General features: G+C 34.7%; 1 protein-coding gene and 1 long non-coding RNA gene across 2 annotated transcripts in view; both read left to right on the top strand.

The window, feature by feature from the left end:
* Positions 1 to 10,147, top strand: part of LOC135158111 (uncharacterized) — a 49,009-nt gene extending 38,862 nt beyond the window's left edge. Inside the window, exons 9-10 of the mRNA XM_064115408.1 lie at positions 3,921 to 3,978; positions 9,883 to 10,147. Of these exons, the coding sequence (XP_063971478.1) occupies positions 3,921 to 3,978; positions 9,883 to 10,147 (323 nt within the window). The remainder of the gene's footprint in view (positions 1 to 3,920; positions 3,979 to 9,882) is intronic.
* Positions 10,148 to 14,907: 4,760 nt separating this feature from the next.
* On the top strand, positions 14,908 to 19,520 carry LOC135158118 (uncharacterized). Its single transcript, XR_010296899.1, has 3 exons — positions 14,908 to 15,129; positions 18,749 to 18,805; positions 19,477 to 19,520. It is a non-coding gene; the product is annotated as an uncharacterized LOC135158118 (long non-coding RNA).
* Positions 19,521 to 22,872: the final 3,352 nt, after the last annotated feature.

The raw sequence follows: 22,872 nt of genomic DNA, 5'->3' as shown, positions 1-22,872 counted from the left end.
ACCCGGTTATTTCAAAAGTTATAATATTAGTCCAAACTAAGATACCATAATGACATTACAGTGGAATGAAAATGAAAATCGAGCATAGATTTTTCTCCAAACCCTGTTTTTCCAAAATTATAAATAACAATACAACAACAACAAAAACAGTATAAAGACCCCATAATCTTATTAATGCTGGATAACATGGACATATAGCGTAGTCTTTCAGCCAGACCCAGTTATTTCTTTTCTTCAAAATAACGCTGATAGTAATAATAAAATAATGATAAAAAAGCTCCCAATCTAAGACCAAACAATATTTCAACCTAAGAACCTGTTTTAAAAAGAGGTTTAGAGCATTGTCTTTATTCCAGACCTAATCATTAAAAACAAATAATAAAAAAATCTTCTAACGTAAGACCCTATCATGTTCTTATTCTTGTGGAATAACACGAGTTTTAAAACGTACTCTTTCCTCCAGACCCGGTTATTCAAAAAATGAAAAAAAAAACTTCAAATCCAAGACCAATCTTCAAAAGTTACACCCAGTAAAAAAAATATGTCTTTACCCTACACCCATTTTTTTAAAATAATACTAAGACCCCTACAAACATTGTAATAATGCATGGGTAAAGCAAACATCCTTTCTCCAGACTTGGTTATTATTTGAAATAAATAAAATAGTTTTTACAAATATTCTAAAACGAATACCCAATAATCGAATTACTGTGGAATAACATAAAGATCGATTGCAGACTTTCCTCCAGACAAAGTTATTTCAAGAATAAAAAACAATAAAACCCAACAACGAACAAATATTGATAAAAAAAAATCAAAGCTAAGACCAATCTTCAAAATTAAACCCAGTTAAAATGCCTGGGTTTAGAGTGTTGTCTTTACCCCACATCCAGTTCTCTTAAAAATACAAATTAAGCGAAACATTAATCTTAAAACTTAGACCCCAGCATCTTCCAAACTATAAGAACCCTGTGATAACGCGTACCACAAAAATCATAGGCGTAAATATTCAAATCTGAATGATACACGCCTTAAAACCCAAGATAACAACAACAACAACAACGTTATTCTACATCAATTATATTGTGGGGTCTTTGTTAATATTGCTTGTTTGTTTTTATTGTTTCTTATAATTTACTATTTTGAAATAACTGGGTCTGGAGGAAAGACTACGCTATATTTCCATGTTATTCAACATAAATAAGATTTTGGGTCTTTGCTTTTTTTATTATTAATTTATTATTATCATTATTATTCATTTGTTATTTGAAAGATCTGGGTCTGTATTAAAGACTACGCTATATTTACATGTTATTTAACATTAATCAGATAGTGGGGGTCTTTGTTACTTGTTGACTCTTTAAAAAATTATTTGTAATTTTGAAATAAGTGGGTCTGGAGGGAAGACTACGCTATATATCAATAAGATTGTGGGGCCTTTGTTTTATTATTATTATATATCTTTTTTATGATTTGTTATTTTAAGATAACTGGGTCTTGAAGAAAGACTACGCTATATTGTCAAGTTATTCAACATCAATGAGATTGTGAGGTCTTTGTTAATATTGTTCTTTATGATTTGCTATTTTGAAATAACCGGGGCTGGAACAAAGACTACACCAAATTTCAATGCTATTCAATGTTGAAAAGATTGCGGGGTCTGTTTTTGGTTGTTGTTGTTGTTCTTGTCGTTGTTGTTTTGTTTTTGACTGATTTTTTTATAACTGGGTCTGGAGGAAAGACTATGTTATATATACATTTTGTTCAACATTAATAAGATCGTGGGGTCTTTTTTCATTATTATTATTTATTATTTTTCATTTGCTTTTTTAAATATTTGGGTCTGTAGGAAACACTACGCTAAACGTCTGTTATTCAACATTAAGAAGAATTAATTTTGGGATCTTTATTTGGAAGATTGTTTAAATGTTTTATATAAACGGGTCTGGAGAAAAAAGACTGTGACTTTGCGCTATATGAACGCATTACTATAGGGTTTTAGTTTAGAACAGATCCGCCAAAAATTCCTTCGAATTTATAACATTTGTTGGTAAAGTCATTATTACATTTGTGGGTGAAATTATTACATTTGTGGTTAAAGGGTTTTAGTTTTTAGTTTTAAGTAACCGGGTCTGAAGAAAAGACTACGCTTGATTCTCAATTTACTTTTAGCGCACATATTCAAAATACCCGCCGTATAAGTTAAAACAACAACAAAGATATCTATTCCACCAGTTTTAATTAACTGGGTCTGGAGAAAAGACTAAGCTCGATTCTTATTTTTATTCCACTGGAATATCATTATCACATCTTAGTTAAGACTGATATTATAATTTTTGAAATAACCAGGTCTGGAAAAAAGACTTTGGACTAATATAATTTTTTAATTAACCGGGTCTGGAAAAAAAGGCTTTGCACTTTTGGGCTATATGAACGCATTACTATAGGGTTTTAGTTGGAGAAAAGACTATGCTTGATTCTCAATTTACTCTTAGCGCATATATTCACAATACGCGCCGTATAAGTTAAAACAACAACAAAGACATTAATTCCACCAGTTTTAATTAACTGGGTCTGGAGAAAAGACTAAGCTCGATTCTCATTTTTATTCCACTATATACAATAGACAAATGACCTACCATTGTAATGCTTAGAATCTCCACTTTTATCTGAAATTACTTAGATTATTTCTCATTCACGCATGAGTGAGCAAAAACAATTTGAAGAGGGGATACCACAAATTTATTTGGCGGGCTGTATCTGGGTTTCAAAAAGAAAACCACATTTTCAAAAAGTTCAACATCTGCTCTTTAATTTGATACCTCAATTTTAGAAAATGGTCAAGAAATAACAAAGTTCTAGTTATTTGAAATAAGGCTTGAATTTCATTAATTTCATAAAATAAATAGGTTTTACAGGCTAGCGTTCAAACTCACTCGACACTCCGTTTTGTTGACGATCAGCCATGCATTAAGCCTTTTGTTAACCGTGCGATAGCTTCTGTGGGAAACCGGTGAAAACACGTTTATTTAATGAAATTATGGAAATACAAGCATTGCTTCGAGAGACCATAACTTTCTTACCTCTTGACCATTTTTTGTGATTAAAGGAGAATGAAACCCTTGAAACCAGCTGAATCCATATCAAAGAGAAAAATCAAAGAAACATATTGTTGAAAGTTTGAGGAAGATTGAATGAATAATAAGAAAGTTATGAGCATTTGAATATTGAGATCACTAATGCCATGTAGATCCTCCCATTGGCAATGCGACCAAGATCTGTGATGTCACACACGTACAACTCCCTCATTACTTTAGTATTTATTTCACTTATATTCTCACTTTTATAGAGTCTATCACAAGGTGAGGTGTTCTCTTTATGAGAGGACAAGTACAGATGTTTCACAACATTATATCATTGATGAATCGTTTGTCATATGATTAGAATGAGCAAAAAGAGATGTTTTGGGGTATATTTTCAGTGTCCAAAACTGGACAACTCTCCCCCCTTTTGCGTATTAAAGTTTGCATCACACTGCAGATCCTCTAGCTTTCAGCCCCACGACATAGGTATCAACTGCTTTGTTAGCCCTATGTCTAATTCTAATCTATAATATTTAATTGATAAACGATGTCCATTGGAAGACTTAACTTATCACTGCAGTAGGCATTCTCATCGCATCGGTTAATTGCTCTACAAGTAATCGCCTAACTCCAGCAAGTATAAAGACATCTGTTGTGAAAAGTGCCCATTTTAGAATAGATAATACGGAAAGAGAGGGAGAGAGTGGGTGGAAAAGGACTCCGAAGGAGGACTACTTTGGTATGTACAATATCATATCTTTCAATATAAAGGGGAAATAAACCCAAAATTTCATTGAAATGTTAAGTAATAATCCACTTTTCTCCCATTTTTTGTAGGACAACTGGAAGGTGCTACAGGTCAAACGCCACTTCAACAAACGGAAGCAACTCCAGAGTAAGTTGTGATCTTTTATTTCCATTATAATAGTACCATCATAACTATACCTTTTTCATGAGGTTTCTTATATTTCATTTTTTAAATAAACATCAGTACGCTCACATGAAAAACCCAAACAAGAGGGAATGAAACCACTTAAAATGATAATTTATAAGCTCGGTCAGCATAACAACAACACATGCTCATTTGGCATTATATCCCATTCACAATCAATCGCCACCACACCCTACACACAATAAGACAATAGCACAGCTAACACGCACAGTCATCATAACACACCCCACACACTCCATCAGCACAACATTCCCAGGCAATGTCAATCATCATCACATCCCACACACACTCAATCATCATCACACCCTCACACGCTCAATCATCATCACACCCACACACGCTCAATCATCATAACACCCACATATGCTCAATCATCATCACACCCTCACATGCTCAATCATCATCACACCCACACATGCTCAATCATCATCACACCCTCACACGCTCAATCATCATCACACCCTCACACATCACACATCATCACACCCTCACACACTCAATTTCAATGGAAAATGTTAAATCATATGGTATAATACATACTGAGATCAGTGATCATTCCCTTTGCTTTTTGATCTGGAATTTACATGTCAAAAGATATATTCCACGAACAATAAGCTACAGAAGAACCAAAGACTTTAACTCTAGTTTGTTCATTGATCACTTAAAATCTCAACCCTGGCACAGAGTATACGATGCCAACGAAATAGATGACAAAGTTAAAATCTGGGAGGAATTGATTTTTAGATATTATGAATAATCACTTGCCTATCTGTCACAAACGTGTTAAGTCTAGACACTCTCCTTGGATGTGTTCTGAGATAAGTAATTTGATCAAAGATAGAGATAAATTGAAGAACAAGATGTACAAATTGAAATTCGATATACTTGAAGAAAAGAATGTATCTTTAATGAATTCAAAAGAAAAATCATATGATCAATTACGGACCCGTTACAAAAAACTTCGAAATATGATTACGTCTAAAGTGAGAAAGTGTAAACGTAAATATTACTCTGATAAACTATCTTCTGCGAACTCATCCTCTGATGTATGGGATGTTATTAAATCTGTTATGCCTAAAAACAAATCTATGCTGACAGAATGTTCTGAAACATCTCAAGACAAATTAAAGGCTGAAAATTTTAATAACCATTTTGCAAAGACAGGTGAAGAATTAGCAGCTAGTATACCTCATGTTCCTCCTTCTTGTGCTCATGGTAACATAAACTTTGAATCATTTTCTCTCAAGCCAGTCTCTGAAAATGAAGTTCTTAAAGTATTATTTAGTATGAAAAATAAGAAATCCATCGGCACGGATGGAATTCCTATGTATATCTTAAAATTGTCTGCTCCAGTAATATTACCGTCTCTGACTCATATTATAAATAACTCATTGTCAAGTGGGATAATGCCCTCACGTTGGAAACAGGCCAAAGTTGTGCCGATTTATAAATCAGGTGAAAAAACAGATCCCTCTAACTATCGGCCAATTGCGATTCTTTCATCGGCTTCCAAAATAATTGAAAAACTTGTTCAAATTCAACTTGCTAATCACTTAAAAGTGAACAATTTACTTTCTTCACATCAATCTGGCTTCAGAGAAAAGCACTCAACCATCACTTCTCTTATAAGAGTCACTGATGAATGGCTTCACGCTCTTGACAATGGTTTATACACTGGAGTGGTTTTCATAGACCTCCGTAAGGCCTTTGACACCGTTAACCATTATATTCTGTTTGATAAACTTAAATCTCTTGGAGTGTCAGAGTCTAGTCTTACATGGTTTAAAAGTTATATGAACAACCGTAAAATATGTACTTGTATAAATTCTACTGTCTCTGACTTAATAGATATACAATACGGTGTGCCTCAGGGCTCAATCTTAGGGCCACTGCTCTTTACTATATATATTAACGACATCATAGAAAATGTCGATCGATGTACTATCCATCTTTACGCAGATGATACTGTCCTTTATTTTTCCCATAAAAATGTAAGAAATATCGAAGATATACTGAACACACAGTTAAACCATATTTATAAATGGATTTGTTCTAATAAGTTGAGTTTAAACTTTGATAAAACAGAATGTTTGTTGATTGGATCCCGCACTATGTTAAATAAGTGTTCCCCACTTCAAATAAGTATACAGGGAAAGTTAATTCAATCGAAAGAAAGTGCTAAATATCTTGGAGTGGTTATTGATCAGCAGTTAAAATGGGACAAACATATTGAATACTTGACTGAAAAGGTAAGCAAACTCGTAAGTTTTTTGGGCCGTCTTCGACACAGTTTTAATAAGGATAGCTTGAAATGTATCTACCAATCAATTATTCTTCCTATTTTTGACTATGCTGATGTAGTGTACGATTCTAGTAACAAAAAATGTGTTACACAATTGCAAAAGTTGCAAAACAGAGCTGGAAGAATAATACTTGGGATAAGTCCATTCAAACATATATCGAACTGTAATATTCACCAAATATTAAATTGGGAATCTTTGGAATGTCGTCGACAAAAACATATAAACTCCATGGTTTTCAAAATAATTCATGATCTCAGTGCCCCTTACTTAAAAGATTATTTTAATACTATTTATTACAACTATTCCTTACGCTCAAGTGGAAACTTATCTTTACCAAAGCCACGTACTGAATCGTGTCGTCGAATGTTTTCATACCGTGGGGCCTCGCAATTTAATTCTTTACCTCCTTCTACAAAATTATCTCCCAATTATAATACATTCAATAGGACACTTAATGACCAAATCCTGAAAACTATTTCCCTTTAAACCAAAGTTCAAACATATAACTTTGGGCACTTTTGGGTGGGTGGTGGGAGGGGTTAGGTACTCGATTTTTACTGTAGGGTGGGATGGGGTGGGGTCGCTGTTCTTTCTCCCTTTAGCTGATATTGCCTTTATGTTACACAAATTTGTTAATGAATTTATTTTTGTAATATGAATTTCATGTTTATTTAATATATCTGGACCCCTCGGCAGAACAGTTGTGCTGTAATGGCTCAGCTGAGTAGGGCGATCCATCCAATGTTATTTTTATCATGTATTATATTTTGTTGTAATTTTATATGTATTGTTTTTATATTGGTAAATAAATTCAAATCAAATCAAATCAAATCATCATCACACCCTCACACGCTCAATCATCATCACACCCACACACCCTCAATCATCATCACACCCACACATGCTCATTTATCATCACACCCACACATGCTCAATCATCATCACATCCTCACACGCTCAATCATCATCACACCCACACACGCTCAATCATCATCACACCCACACATGCTCAATCATCATCACACCCTCACACTCTCAATCATCATCACACCCACACATGCTCAATCATCATCACACCCTCACACGCTCAATCATCACAACACCCACATATGCTCAATCATCATCACACCCTCAATCATCATCACACCCACACACCCTCAATCATCATCACACCCACACATGCTCATTTATCATCACACCCACACATGCTCAATCATCATTACACCCTCACACGCTCAATCATCATCACACCCTCACACGCTCAATCATCATCACACCCTCACACGCTCAATCATCATCACACCCTCACACGCTCAATCATCATCACACCCTCACACGCTCAATCATCATCACACCCTCACACTCTCAATCATCATCACACCCACACATGCTCAATCATCATCACACCCTCACACTCTCAATCATCATCACACCCACATATGCTCAATCATCATCACACCCTCACACGCTCAATCATCATCACACCTTCACATGCTCAATCATCATCACACCCTCACACGCTCAATCATCATCACACCCTCACACGCTCAATCATCATCACACCCTCACACGCTCAATCATCATCACACCCTCACACTCTCAATCATCATCACACCCTCACACACTCAATCATCATCACACCCTCACACTCTCAATCATCATCACACCCTCACACACTCAATCATCATCACACCCTCACACGCTCAATCATCATCACACCCACACATGCTCAATCATCATCACACCCTCACACTCTCAATCATCATCACACCCACATATGCTCAATCATCATCACACCCACACATGCCCAATCATCATCACACCCACACTTGCTCAATCATCAGCACACCCACACATGCTCAATCATCATCACACCCACACATGCTAAATCATCATCACACCCTCACATGCTCAATCATCATCACACCCTCACATGCTCAATCATTATCACACCCTCACATGCTCAATCATCATCACATCCACACACGCTCAATCATCACACCCTCAAACGCTCAATCATCATCACACCCTCAAACGCTCAATCATCATCACACCCTCACATGCTCAATCATCATCACACCCTCAATCATCATCACACCCTTACATGCTCAATCATCATCACACCCTGACACGCTCAATCATCATCACACCCACACTTGCTCAATCATCATCACACCCTCACATGCTCAATCATCATCACACCCTCACATGTTCAATCATCATCACACCCTGACACGCTCAATCATCATCACACCCTGACACCCTCAATCATCATCACACCCTGACACGCTCAATCATCATCACACCCTGATACCCTCAATCATCATAACACCCTGACACGCTCAAATATCATCACACCCACACATGCTCAATCATCACATCCACACATGCGCTCAATCATCATAACATCCACAATTATTACACACCCATACCCACTCTCCATCACCATTAACTCCCTCACACATGTTCCATCATCATCATCACACCCCAGACAGGCTACATCAACATCACACGTACACACAAACGAATAATCAGCATTGCATCCTACACACCGTCAATAATCATCACACCAATACACGCTCAATCATCATTACATCCACACATGCTCAATCATCACACCTACGCACACACGCTTAATCATCACAACAACATACCCTCAATCACACCCAACACTTGCTCAATTTTTACCACACACCTCATTCGCTCATCAGTCATCATTACACCCAAACACGCCCAATCATCATCATCACACCGCACATGCTGAATCATCGTCACACGCACACACGGTTAATCATCGTCACACCAACATATGGTCGAGCATCACCACAGCCTGCACATGCTCAATCACAATCACACCCCACACAGTCTATATTAACATCACACCGTACACACTCAATCATCATCGCTCCCGCAAACGCGCTCATTCATCATTCCACCATCACGCCCACACATGCTTAATCAGCATCACACACCAGACTCACTCAATAAGCATCACCACCCACACACCATACATACATCATCACACTCACTCACTCTTAATCATGTTACCCCATACACCGTCTTATCCCACCCACGGTCATCATCATCACACCCCATATCTGCTCCTTTTGTCATTCCCTCTACACATGATAACATCCCACACACACTCAGTTTTTTTCTGCTCAAAACTAACTTACTGCAGCCGGAAAAAAAAAAACGAAGCCAAAAAAAAAAGGAACGTTTATTTCTTTATCGTTAAACCATTACTTGATGGCCCCTCTTTTTTTTTGCCTTAAACCAAATTAACGTATCGCTACCCTTTCTCATTAGTCATGACATCACTTGCGGGCAAGACTGCTCTGTACAATGCAGAGCTCGTAGCTTATGTGTTATTGAAAGTCCAATATTGCTCGATGCGTTAAAACGAGGTAAATAAGATAGAAACATTATAATGATCTCTCCCTTTCATTTTGAGTCAATGCAGAATAATACAAATCATTAGTTTTCATATTCTTTTTACTCAAACCTAAAAGATATCATTTGGGATTATATCTTATACTTGCAGATTACCTGGAAGAGAAGTGATAGATCGTGACATCTCCATGCTAGACAGACTCCTCCCTCGTGAAAAATACAGTGAGCTATGCCAGCAATTGGGATTCGCATACAACTACACACAGAACATATTGGTCAAACATCAACAGGACTCGAGGGCTGCTTTCGAAGAAGTATTACATGAATGGAAGGATAAAGGTGTATCTATTGTAGATCTTGATAGATCTCTAAGGAACTCAGACCTCGGAGGACTCATATGTAAATATAAGAAATGAAAATGCCAGTTAGCATGCCCATTAGCAGTCGGGGACATATGGGAATGGGACAGACATGTGTCAAATGGATAGAAATTCGGGTCCATCAGCAAGGAGCTCTAGCATGTCTAGGGCGGGAAGCCGACTTTCCATATCTGGCAAAGGGGTAATCCATCCTGATGACAATTTAGAAAGTAGAAAGAAAAATCAAACAAAATCAAATAGACTTATCAGGTTTCAAAAATCAAGGTAACAAGCACGCAACTCAGGTATACATGTATATGATGCAATATTCAGTTTTTGTTTTAATTCGTAACGAATGAAAAACGTACTTAACTGTCAGGATTGTAATAAATGCACAGTACTGGATGATTCAAATGGCACCCTATAGACTTGGCATTCGGTTTATAATATGTATTATGACACCTTGCCTGACTTTCAATTATAAAAAAAACATTGAACGATTCTTTGGTTGATTTTTATCAAACCGTCCTGATATATTTATTTTGTTTTTCGGATATCGTTAATTTGATACCACTGTGGTATTGGTCTTGAACCACCTCAATAATCGTTTCATATACATATGTCGATGTACGCATGACAAGCCGCTTTACCATCTAATTATGTCTCTTGATTCGATTCTTGATATCGAAGATACATGTCTAAAATAAACACCTCTTTTTTGTTAAATACGCATTCTTTATAATTATTAATTGAATTCTCGACATCAGTAAATATGATTACATGACAAGAATGTGTTTCATACGTACGTCAGCATTTCATTGACAAGACGTTCCGGGTGTGACAACCCCTTTATGACTAGATGCAATGAATAAAATCATTCATTCTGATTGGCTAACAGTAAATTTGTAAAAGAAATTGTGCATATGTTATTAATGTAAGTCTTTATGAAGCGGGAACCAGAATATAGTTATGTGACATAGTGTGCAATATTGCTTTCCTGTACATCTATTTCATAGTTTTTAAAGGGCCCCATTTTTTTAATTTCCATTCTTTACTGATGATACTGCCGTTTGACAGTGCACCATGTTTGTTAAGGCTATTAAAGGGATGCTCCGGTCTGAAAATAATATTAATTGAAACGATAAAGAAAAACAAAACACTGAAAATTTTAGCAAAATCCGACAATGAATAAGAAAGTTATGGCACGTTAAAAGATTTGCATTATTCCAGTGGAACAGACTAGGCATGACTTCATGAATGTTCAATGAACAAACTGATGATGTAATATCCCACTTATTCTTCATTTCATAATTAGGCTTATTCAAATTCTTACCTTCAAGAACTAACAAAATTGGAATGACAACTTATTTAGTGCATTAGATATTCATTGCTGCAACTTATTTCATTGCAAGGGACATATATTCACATATGTATGAAGAAATAAAACAATTATGATTATATGTAATAACATAAGAAAAGGGAAAGTGGGGATGGGACATCATCCCACCTAATGAATATCCATGACGACGTGTATATAACTTTCCATAATATATTGCTAAACTTCAATATTTGTTTTCAGATTTTGATAGAATTGTAAGCATTTTTGCTCAGTGAATTTTACTATGTGAATTTTGCTCAGTGAATTTATTTAGATATAAATATTTTCACCCCGGAGTAACCCCTTTAACTGCCTGTCAGCTCTGGCGAGCGTTTCATGAAAGGATTTGGCGGGTGTTTTATCAGACAAGTACCATTTAATCCAACCCGACAGTTGGCATAGGAACAGTGCTTCTCAGTCAATCAGAATAAAGGAAAGATGTCAGATCTGACAACATGTCGGACATCAAATGTTGATGAAACGCTCCCTATGCATATCCTTCTATCAAAAAGATCTTGAGCTGTTTTTTTTTTCATGGTTGGGACTCAGCGGCCCGTATTCTGGACTTGGGTTTAAATTAAACCCTGGTTTAAAGTTGTGGTTTAACTATGGAGAGCCAATTGGAGCACAAATCCCTTACAGTACACATTCAATTTATTAACTCATTTGACACCCAAATTGTTCATAATTGCCTGAGAATGGTACCTGAAGTATTTTTCTTTGTTATGAAAGCAAAATGAAACAAAATAGAAAACATAAGAAATATACAATACAAACAGACTTTTTGAATTTTTGGCTCCCCATAATTTTAGCACAGAGTTAGACCCTGACCTCAGAATACGGGCCAGCAAGTTAAAAAAAATTAAAACTTACATAAAGATCTACGTCACTTATTGGAATGTGGATATGAGTTGTCCTTGGGATCTAGGGATTCAATTCATTATTTTTTCAATCAATTTGAAATTGAAAGTTTTGGGTGGAAGAGGCCCTTTAATGTTTGAAACAAGTACGTTATATTTAAAGAGATATATTCAAAATGAGAATTAGCTGTATCATAATAAGAATTCAAATCTGTTTTAGTTTCACAATATCGATTGAAATCGGTTTTGATATTAATGGATATAAATGTATTGATTATATCTTATATTTTCTTTTGCATAAATGGGATGTATATATCATAGTTGAAAATTTATGATAGTTATACTATACCATATTTTGCAAAAATGCAGCAAGTAACAACAGTTTAATTTTATGTATAATAAGAACATTAATTTGTCATTTACTTAGACACAAACTATCAAGATAGTTGACCAGCCATACAAGTTACGGTGTACATGTATATAATGAAATGTTTACTCAAAGAACATATAAATTTGTAAACTGGAAACTCAATGAAGCTTAACATTTTACGTGTTACCTTTGTCAAAGTATGACGTTATGAAGCAATATTCATTGATAATAATTTATTGGCTATGATGGTTATCACATTTGTAGTATAATGACTCATGACAAATTTTGCACAACTGGTACCCTGTAAAAGCATCTCTTAAATTCTGCCCCCCCCCCCGCAAGCGTTGGTCACTTTTCAAGTACGTTACTACAATGCATGGATATGAACGTCCCCGTTATAATCACATGATCATACTGATATTCAAAATCATTTATTCATTTTGTTTGTAATTTAGTGATCTGTATTAATCAAGATTATAGCTGTTCGCGCAAATAATTTTTTAATACAATGTAAATGAATTAAGAAATAAGATTTAAATTGAATGAGTGCACACGTTACATGTTTCATCGCAGTTGAGGTGGAGGGTTACAATGTCATTTCATCAGGCTTTAAAGTCTTTCTTTTTTTATTCATTGAACAGAAATGGGGACAAATAAAGTAATGAAATAACCCCTTTATCAAAGTATGATTGATAGAGAGCGCACACGTGATTAGATTTATATTGCCTTACGTGCAGTATAACCTGTGACACTTCTGAAGGAAAATCACGAAGACATTACTACCGGTGGCTTTTAAAAAGCACATCAAGGAAATACACTTTATTATTATTATTATTTGTGTGTCAGGGTGTGTTCGTATGTGAAGAACAAGGATTAGGAATGGTTAATGATAGATATACGGTACTGTAGCTTTAACGTTATTTCTTTTCTTATGAGTGATATTGTACGTAGTTTATTTGTAGGTGTTTCATACATTTGTCTACATGATCACATATACATCTAATTTTATTACATCTTTGATGTGGTATTAATGCCAAAAGCTTGGTTGTGGGGTTGATTGGGTTATTCACACTCATATTAATATGAGTTTAAATTGTAATTTATCATGTTTATACTATCTGGATGTATAACGTATTTCTACAACTGTTATACTGAGGAATGTTCAAGTTTATTGGACTAATGTATTTTGAACCTTCTTTCAAATATGGAAATAAACAGGGTGAATGAATGCTGCATGAAATATGTTGTGCTTCAAGCTTTGTGAGTGTAAAAAAAGAATAAATAATGATAATTTATATGAATAAAGTCCGACTGAAGAGAACGGGAGAAGACGAGTGAAAGAGAGCTTCCAATGGTAGTAGGCCTATTGAAACAAAACAACTGGATATATATGCAAGGTGGAGACAGGCAGGGAGGAAGAAAGAAGTGAGTGGTTTCAAAGAAAACAGTAAGAGATCTAAAAAGAGAATAGAGAGAGGGATGAAAAAAAAAATCTTCGACGTCACTTCCTCACAACATCATTTGTCTAAATAAATATTTTCTGTTTCGTTTTTTGACAAAAGAGAAATAAGTGTGGGACGGAGAGAGAGGGAAGAAGAAATATGACAGAGAGAGGGGGAAAGAGCTCATAGCGATGATAGGTATGGGAACAAAACAACAGAGATAAAGGTGAGACAGGCAGGGGAAAAGACAAAAAAGTGAGGGATTTAAACAAAGAAAAGAGTGAGAAATTTTGATAATAAGCATTTTTCTGCGAATTTGCTCCCTCACAAGCTTAATTCTTTTAAAAACAAATATATATTTTTTTTTCTTTTTTCTGGCAAGAGAACAAGGGGTTGGGGGGGGGAGAGAGAAGGAGGGTGAGAGAGAGGGTATGACCTCTATATAGTACATCAAACTGGTGTCAGTTTTAACACCCCATCAGTTTTAACAGTGTGTATATTTTGACTGGTGTCCAACACAACCCACTGCAGTACGGTCTCTGTTGTAAAATGTTTCACCCTCATTCACTGTAACAATATAGATTGAACTTGGAGCTCAGTTTCTTGGATAAATACCTAGCCAGGATCCCTTTGTCAGTGCGATGTTTATTTTCATTTTTCTTTTTCAATAAGTGCAGCAGTGCTTGTCATTTCTTTTCATATTTCCTTCTCACTGAGTGCAATACTAATTTATCATGAACCCGTAAATGGGGCGGTGGCTGCGGAGTGCACTAATTATGTTCTTGCTATTACCCAGTAATGCACCAAATGTTAGCGGCCGCTACTTTACCGAGCGCCATTTTGATTGCGAAGTGAAACATTAGATTGAATTGATGAGGTTTAAGTCTGGTAAGACGCTTTTATAGTGCCATTTCTTGGCATTGCCACTGTTCTGCTATGGTTACATTTCCGAGTGAAGACTGTAATAGTTTTGCTGCCAATCAACTTGGGTAAGAGGACAACATTTACTATATATTGCCGCTGACTTTTAACAGATTTATATAACACAGAAATCAATAAAATGCACATGTCCCAAAGTTGCCTATTCATATTAAACTGTCAGTTTTCATACATTTCAGTTTTGCAGAGTGGGGCAGGCCATTAAGCTGCAATTTAAACATTGCTTTCCTTTAGAAAGCAAAGAAGATCATGGTGATATAGGTGTCCATAATTGAGGGATGTTTGACATATAATAATTCAAAAGACTCAATGTTTTATGAAAACTTTGTATGATTTAATGATTCAATCTTGAAGATATGAATAGTGCAAGGGTTAGCTAATGCTACGGTCACATTTCCCCTACGGCTAATCGAAAACAGCCGTTTTATTCATTTTCAATCAAACTCTCTATGGCAGAGCAAAAACCTACAATGATGAGACCAAAACAACTTGTCTGTCTTGTCACGGATACTGTTCCAGGACTTCCTGTAAAATGACAAAATCTGATATGCGAGAGGTCAGAGAATAACATACATGAAAATGAACAATGACTGAGAACTATTGTATTTAATCTAGAAGCGGAGCTGCTGCGGCTGCTCTTAGAGAGAACTCAGAGGTCTTGCCTCTTCGATTCCTACGCTTCAAGTGACAACTATCAATTCTTACTAGGGTTCCTCCCATATAAGAATTCCAATTTAAACCAAATCTACTTAAATGTTGCATTCACCTGCTTATAACAAAACCCTTACAAGAAAACTTTTTTAACCATCCTAGCATTGAATAGGGGTAAGAATTAAGAATTTGCAAGAGAGCCTTAGCTGCCTAACACCAAGTAATGCAAGGTATGAAACATGCACACAAATAAAAACGTGCTAATATCCAACTGCACTGCATAACTCTGGACAAAAGGTCACTGGCATAGTTAGACATGACTTGTAACACAAATCACTTAAGGTACAAAACATGTTGGAATGGCTGTTTTCGCCTCGCCGTACGGCCGCCGTACAGCAAATTTGACCGAGGTATTAGCCTTAAATTGTTGTGTTCACTCTAAACTTACATGGAACACCCCAACACCACATAAATCGAAAAGAATTAGATCGAAGTACAGTTCATAGATCATAGATCACTTTGCTGTTGGTAATTCGTCATAATTATGTTAAAGGTAAATTCCAGTTCTGGTAACGATCTCAAAATGACTTTTTACAGAATCTAATATAATGACCACCCAAGTGTCTGTTTGTATGAATAAAAAATATGTGCCAAAGGATTCTGGAAGAAATTGTGTAATTGCTGAGAAATAAGCAAAATAAGCGCAGATTCGGTCACTTCCGTCGGGTCTTTATTCCAGCAATAATAATACACTGTCCCACGTGTGCCTATCTGTGTTGGCGATCTTCGGTGTGATCGTATTTCAGCTTAGATTTTATGATTTCACAAAGTTCAGTTTATTTAACTGTACCAGATCTAGATCTACGATGATATAGTCATACTTAATCTTGGTTTTACAGACTTTCTCACGAAATTAGTGTTTTACTGCAACTACTGTAATTTAGCTTCAACTCTGCCTAGGGACATCGTAAAAATTCCTTTCCTCTTTAAAGTTGAAGACATTTTCTTGTAGATAACCACATATATTTGGTATGATATTAGAACCTCGTATCTCAAATTTGAAGAAAAAAAAATAAAGCTCACAAACTTCTGTTTTAGAGTTCTAAAGATAGTTGCCTTAGTGGTATACTTCTTTTTATATACATTTATATACTTATATATCTTTGTAATCAATTGAAAATCTGTGAAAACTGAGTGGTAATAGTTTATTGATATATTGCTTCTACACAAAGTGAAAAACTGTCAAAAGGTTCTTGCTTCGTAGTCTGCTGACGGAAGGATTTTCGCCTTGCTCCCAGCCAGTGGCGGAAAAACAATAAAGCGTCTCATCACACATGAAGGAGACTTGGACAATGTTTGATCAGTTTGAAAATGAACTCAGTTGTACTTTGTTATGTATGAAACATTGTACTCTTTGAACTTTGATTAATCAAATTTGAAATGTACCCAACAATTGCAAAAATTACAAAATAGAGCTTGCAAAATAACACTAAAAATTAATCCGTATAAATATATATCAAACCATACTGTTCATCAACTCTTAAACTGGGAGTCATTAAAATCAAGGCGTATAAAGCATACTCTTTCAATGGTGTATAAGAGTCTGAATAGTCTTAGTGCGCCTTACTTGAATAATATATTACAGTTTTCTACTCATAAATATTCTCTACGTTCTAATAAATATCTTTCCCTAAACCACGGACTGAATACTGTATAAGAATGTTTTCATACAGGGGTACGACATATTTTAATGAATTGCCACGTGATGCTAAATGTTCTGTTTCTTATAGTTCATTTAAAAACGTAGTTAATAACCACATCTTAAATTGGGTCTGAGTGTACATTATTCTCTGTTACTCAATTCCTATGCATTGAAATGTAGGGTGTGTTAACGTAAGAAGGGGGGGGGGGTGGGGCTAGATGTTATGACCGATTAGTTTTATTTCTTACTGTTTTGGTATGTTATTTTTATATTGTGTATTATTTATTTTTGTGTAATTTTCTTTTATGCTATATGAGGACCCATCGGTAGACCAGCAGCACCATTATTGATGCTGCTGAGTAGGGCCATCCTCCCGTTTTCTATTTATCAATTCATATGTATCATTTTATATGTATTGTTATCTGTTTTTAATGGAAATAAATTCAATTCAATTCAATTATGATACATTGTTATAGACTTTAAAAACGCTGAGTAAAGCTTTACTCAATATTGGGTAGAAAGAGAAGAAGCATGTTTGATGGGTATTTCTTTTTATTTTACCCCATATTGTGCTATTTTAACGCAACATTAGGTAAAATTTACTAAATATATTTTTACGCAACCAACATGCATTTTTCCATTTTACCCAATACTGGGTAAACCATTTTTTTTAGAGTGTAATTATTTGATGTTATCATTGTATATATTACGTATAAAAAATGTTAATGTCAAGTGAAAAAATTGAATTACTGAATTCAAATCCACATTTGTACAGTCATGTACATGAAATATGAGACCGCTTCAAACTAAATAATGTTTCGACAACAATTTCTGAGCCCTTTCAACATACATCAAAAAGATGTCCAGGATGTAAAATTAAGGGAATTAAAACAAAAATCATACACTACACTTCTATTTCCATTTTTTATGCAGAACACTAATTGCATAGCAGAGATGGCCGACGATCGAACATAGGATCTTACGTTGCTATATAAGGCATAAAGATATTAATATTACTGCAATATCGTGTATCAACCCCCTTGGTTCAAACAAAGAACATTTTGACTTTAGGATACAAAGCGTCAAAATAATATCAATAAAAAACGTATGAAGTAATCGAATTTGGGGGTTATGGATTTAGCTTGTGTTCAGACTGATATTTTTACTGTCCCCGCATGTGGAGGATAACAGTACAAATGTAAATAAAGATGTTTAGCGCTTCGATAAGTCATTACAGATTTTCGTTAGCCCTTCCTTGCTGCGTAAGATATATAACGCATATCTTAATTTCTTATATTATTTTAATTCATTTTCAGTTGGAAGGGGTAACGATATTCGACAAGCCATCGAGTCAAGTGATAGGTCCATCAAAGGTATGTGTGTAAATACAATTTCAACCATGTATTATTTGCCATCAAGAAAAAATAAAGATGTGGGTAGGACGAATCCCTAAGAGTAAAAATCCAGTTTATGCTAATGCAGGTGTATCTTAATAGGCAAATAGTGCATGAGTATGAACCAAAAATTAGTTTTATTAACTCATTATGTTATACATAATATTCATTTGTATCTGTAGTTTATTATGACAACAATCATTTATCATGTATCGTGCTTGAATGAAAAGATTACATGATAATATGGTTTTTGTAAATACCAATTTGGTTTCATCATGGCCATAGCAACTAGAAATTTTGAAATATTTAATTATGTAACAAAATAAACAACACAGGATGTTCTGCATATACATTTGACAATTATAAGTGAGATATGAGACAATCATGCTTATGTTCAGACTGATTAATGGTAGTAATATACTGTATAGGCCACGCCTAGACACCAAGATAAATTGCATAGGAACTAGTGTAGGGTTCCAATCAACGGTAACTACCATGGCAACTAACAATATACATTATCCAATCAAAATCCAGCATCACATTAAAGTTATGGGATGTAACATATCGTAGTAGTAACTTTTTATGCAGGGGCCCAAGGTATTGTTAGTACTTCATTAACATCAATGATATGTAAAATATTTTATTTTCAGGTTAAAGAGACGATGGGACAAAGGAAATCAGTTCATCAACAGGTTTGTGTTTGTTAATTTCTTTATATCATTTCAATCACAGAATGTGTGTATTCTTTCATATAGACCTGTGATGACATGACATGTCACAGGTTGGGTTAGAACTTGCATATGGTTGGATCACCAGCACCATTCATGCAGGAGCTGTAAACCAGACTATACATTTAAATAAGGAAAATATATGATTTATGATTTTATTCATTTTATTCATTTTCCGTTCACAAAGAACAACAAAATCAAACTAACAATACATAGTCATATTTAAAGTACAATATCAATCGGAATAAAGCATTAGAATTAGAAGGTATAAACAATGAGAACTAATGCGAACTAAAGTAACTTTGACTAATAACTATACAAATCAGAACGGAGGGGCTTGCCAAGAAAAGCAAAGCTTGTATGGGAGGCAAGCCCCTGAAAGTTAGTTTCAATACATAAAGGCAACATTACAAAACTATAGTATAAAATAGTGACGGAAGACAGTTTAAAAGGAGGCTATACAAAATATCGAAGGTAACAACGAAATAGTGACACAAATTAGAATAAATGATCATAGTAATAATAGAACAAAAAAAATAATATGGTTACAATAATTGTGATAATGAGTGAGAAACAGAGAGGCAAATGAAGGGAGAGAGGAGGGGTGCAGGTACAATTGGAGGTGCGGAGAGGAGCATGACAGGATGCGGTAATAGGTCGGTAGGCAAGTTGTATCCTGGGAGTTTTAGTTATATGGTAGATTGACTTGTTTGTGTAAAGTATTGGCAAATTAGCATCTTTTTAAAGGTTATGTTTAAAAATAGTGATGTTTTGGCCTTAGGGGATTCCTTTAAGTCGAAGCACACTATTTGATTAATTTATATTGAAGTACTAAATATAAAGAAACCATACACGTTCTACCAGATACAGAATGAAATCTTCATATGAGGTATTTCTTGATTTGATTCTTGATATCGAAGATACATTTCTAAAATAAAGACCTCTTTTTTAAATGCGCATTCTTCATAATTATTAAAAGAATTTTCGACATCAGTAAACATGATTACATGACAGGAATGTTTTTTATACCTACATCAGTATTTCATTGACTAAAACGTACCGGGTGTGACAACCCCTTTATGACTAGATGCAATGAATAATATCATTCATTCTGATTGGTTAACAGTAAATTTCTTAAATAAATTGTGCATTTGTTATTAATGTAAGTCTTTATGAATTGGGAACCAGAATATAGTTATGTGACAAAGTGTGCAATATTGCTTTCCTGTACATCTATTTCATAGTATTTAAAGGGCCCCATTTTTCATTTCCATTCTTTACTGATGATGCTGCCGTTTGACAGTGCACCGTGTATGTTAAGGCTATCAAAGGGATGCTCTGGTCTGAAATTAATATGATTGGAAACGATAAAAAAATAAGACAAACAAAACACTGTAAATTTTAGCAAAATCCGATAATGTATAACAAAGTTATGGCATTTTAAAAGATTTGTATTTTTGTGAAACAGTCTTAGGCATGTCTTCATGAATGTTCAATGAACGAACTAATAACGTAATATCCCCACTTATTCTTTTTGTATAAATTTTCATTGTAATTAGGCTTATTCAAATTCTTACCTTCAAGAACTAACAAAATTGGAACGACAACTTATTTAGTGCATTAGATATTCATTGCTGCAACTTATTTTATTACAAGGGATATATATTCACATACGTATGAAAAAATGAAACAATTAGGATGTTATGTAATAACATAAGAAAAGGGAAAGTGGGGATGTGACATCAGCCCACCTAATGAATATTCATGACGACGTGTATGTAACTTTTCATTATACATTGCTGAATTTCGTTATTTATTTTATTTTGATGAATTTTGTCAGCATTTTTGCTCAGTGAATTGTACTGTGTGAATTTTGCTCAGTGAATTTATTTAGATATAAATATTTTCACCCCGGAGTAACCCCTTTAACTGCCTGTCAGCTCTGGTGAGCGTTTCATGAAAGGATTTGTCGGGTGTTTTATCACACAAGTACCATATTATCCAACCCGACAGTTGGCATAGGAACAGTACTTCTCAGCCAATCAGAATCAAGGTAAGATGTCAGATCTGACTACTTGTCGGACAAAAAATGTTGATGAAACGCTCCCTATGCATATCCTCTAGGAAGAAGATCTTGAGCTTATCAATGAGTATCTAATGCACTAAATAAGTTGTCATTCCAATTTTGTTCAAAGTTAGGACTCAGCAAGTTAAAAAAACCTTAAAACTTATTTTAAAATCTACGTCACATATTGGAATGTGGATATGAGTTGTCCTGGGCATCTAGGGATTCAATTCATTATTTTTTCAATCAATTTGAAATTGAGAGTTTTGGGTTGAAGAGGCCCTTTCATCCCCCATGATATGTAATGTTTGAAACAAGAACATTATATTTAAAGAGATATATTCAAAATGAGAATGAGCTGTATCATGATAAGAATTCGAATCAGTTTTAGTTTCACAATATCGATTGAAATCGATTATGATATTAGTGGATATAAATGTATTGATCATATCTTATATTTTCTTTTGCATGAATTGGATATGTATAATTATCACAGTTCAAAATTTATGATAGTTATACTATACCCTACTTTTGCAAAAAGGCAGCAAGTAACCACAGTGTAATTTTATGTATAATAAGAACATTTATTTGTCATTTACTTAGACACCAACTATCAAGACTAGTTGACCAGCCATACAAATAAGGTTACGGTTTATATAATGAATTGTTTACTCAAAGAAGACATAAATTTGGAAACTCAATGAAGATTAACATTTCACGTGTTACCTTTGTCAATGTATGACGTTATATGGCGATATTCATTGATAATAATTTTTATTTGCTATGATGATTATCACATTTGTTGTATAATGACTCTTGACAAATTTTGCACAACTGGTACCTTGTAAAAGCATCTATTAAATCCCACCCCCCGCAAGCGTTGGTCACTTTTCAAGTACGTTACTACAATACATGGATATGAATGTCCCCGTTATCACATGATCATACTGATATTCAAAATAATTTATTCATTTTGTTTGTAATTTATTGATCTGTATTAATCAAGATTATACATGTAGCTGTTCGCGCAAATACATTTTTAATACAATGTAAATGAATTAACAAATAAGATTCAAATTGAATGAGTGCACACGTTACATGTTTCATCGCAGTTGAGGTGGAGGGTTACAATGTCATTTCATCAGGCTTTAAAGTCTTTCTTTTTTTATTCATTGAACAGAAATGGGGACAAATAAAGTAATGAAATAAACCCTTTATCAAAGTATGATTGATAGAGAGCGCACACGTGATTA

This window comes from Lytechinus pictus, unplaced genomic scaffold, assembly GCF_037042905.1.
Source record: "Lytechinus pictus isolate F3 Inbred unplaced genomic scaffold, Lp3.0 scaffold_37, whole genome shotgun sequence".
NCBI classification, from domain to species: Eukaryota; Metazoa; Echinodermata; class Echinoidea; order Temnopleuroida; family Toxopneustidae; genus Lytechinus; species Lytechinus pictus.
This window is presented reverse-complemented; position numbering and strand designations above follow the sequence as displayed.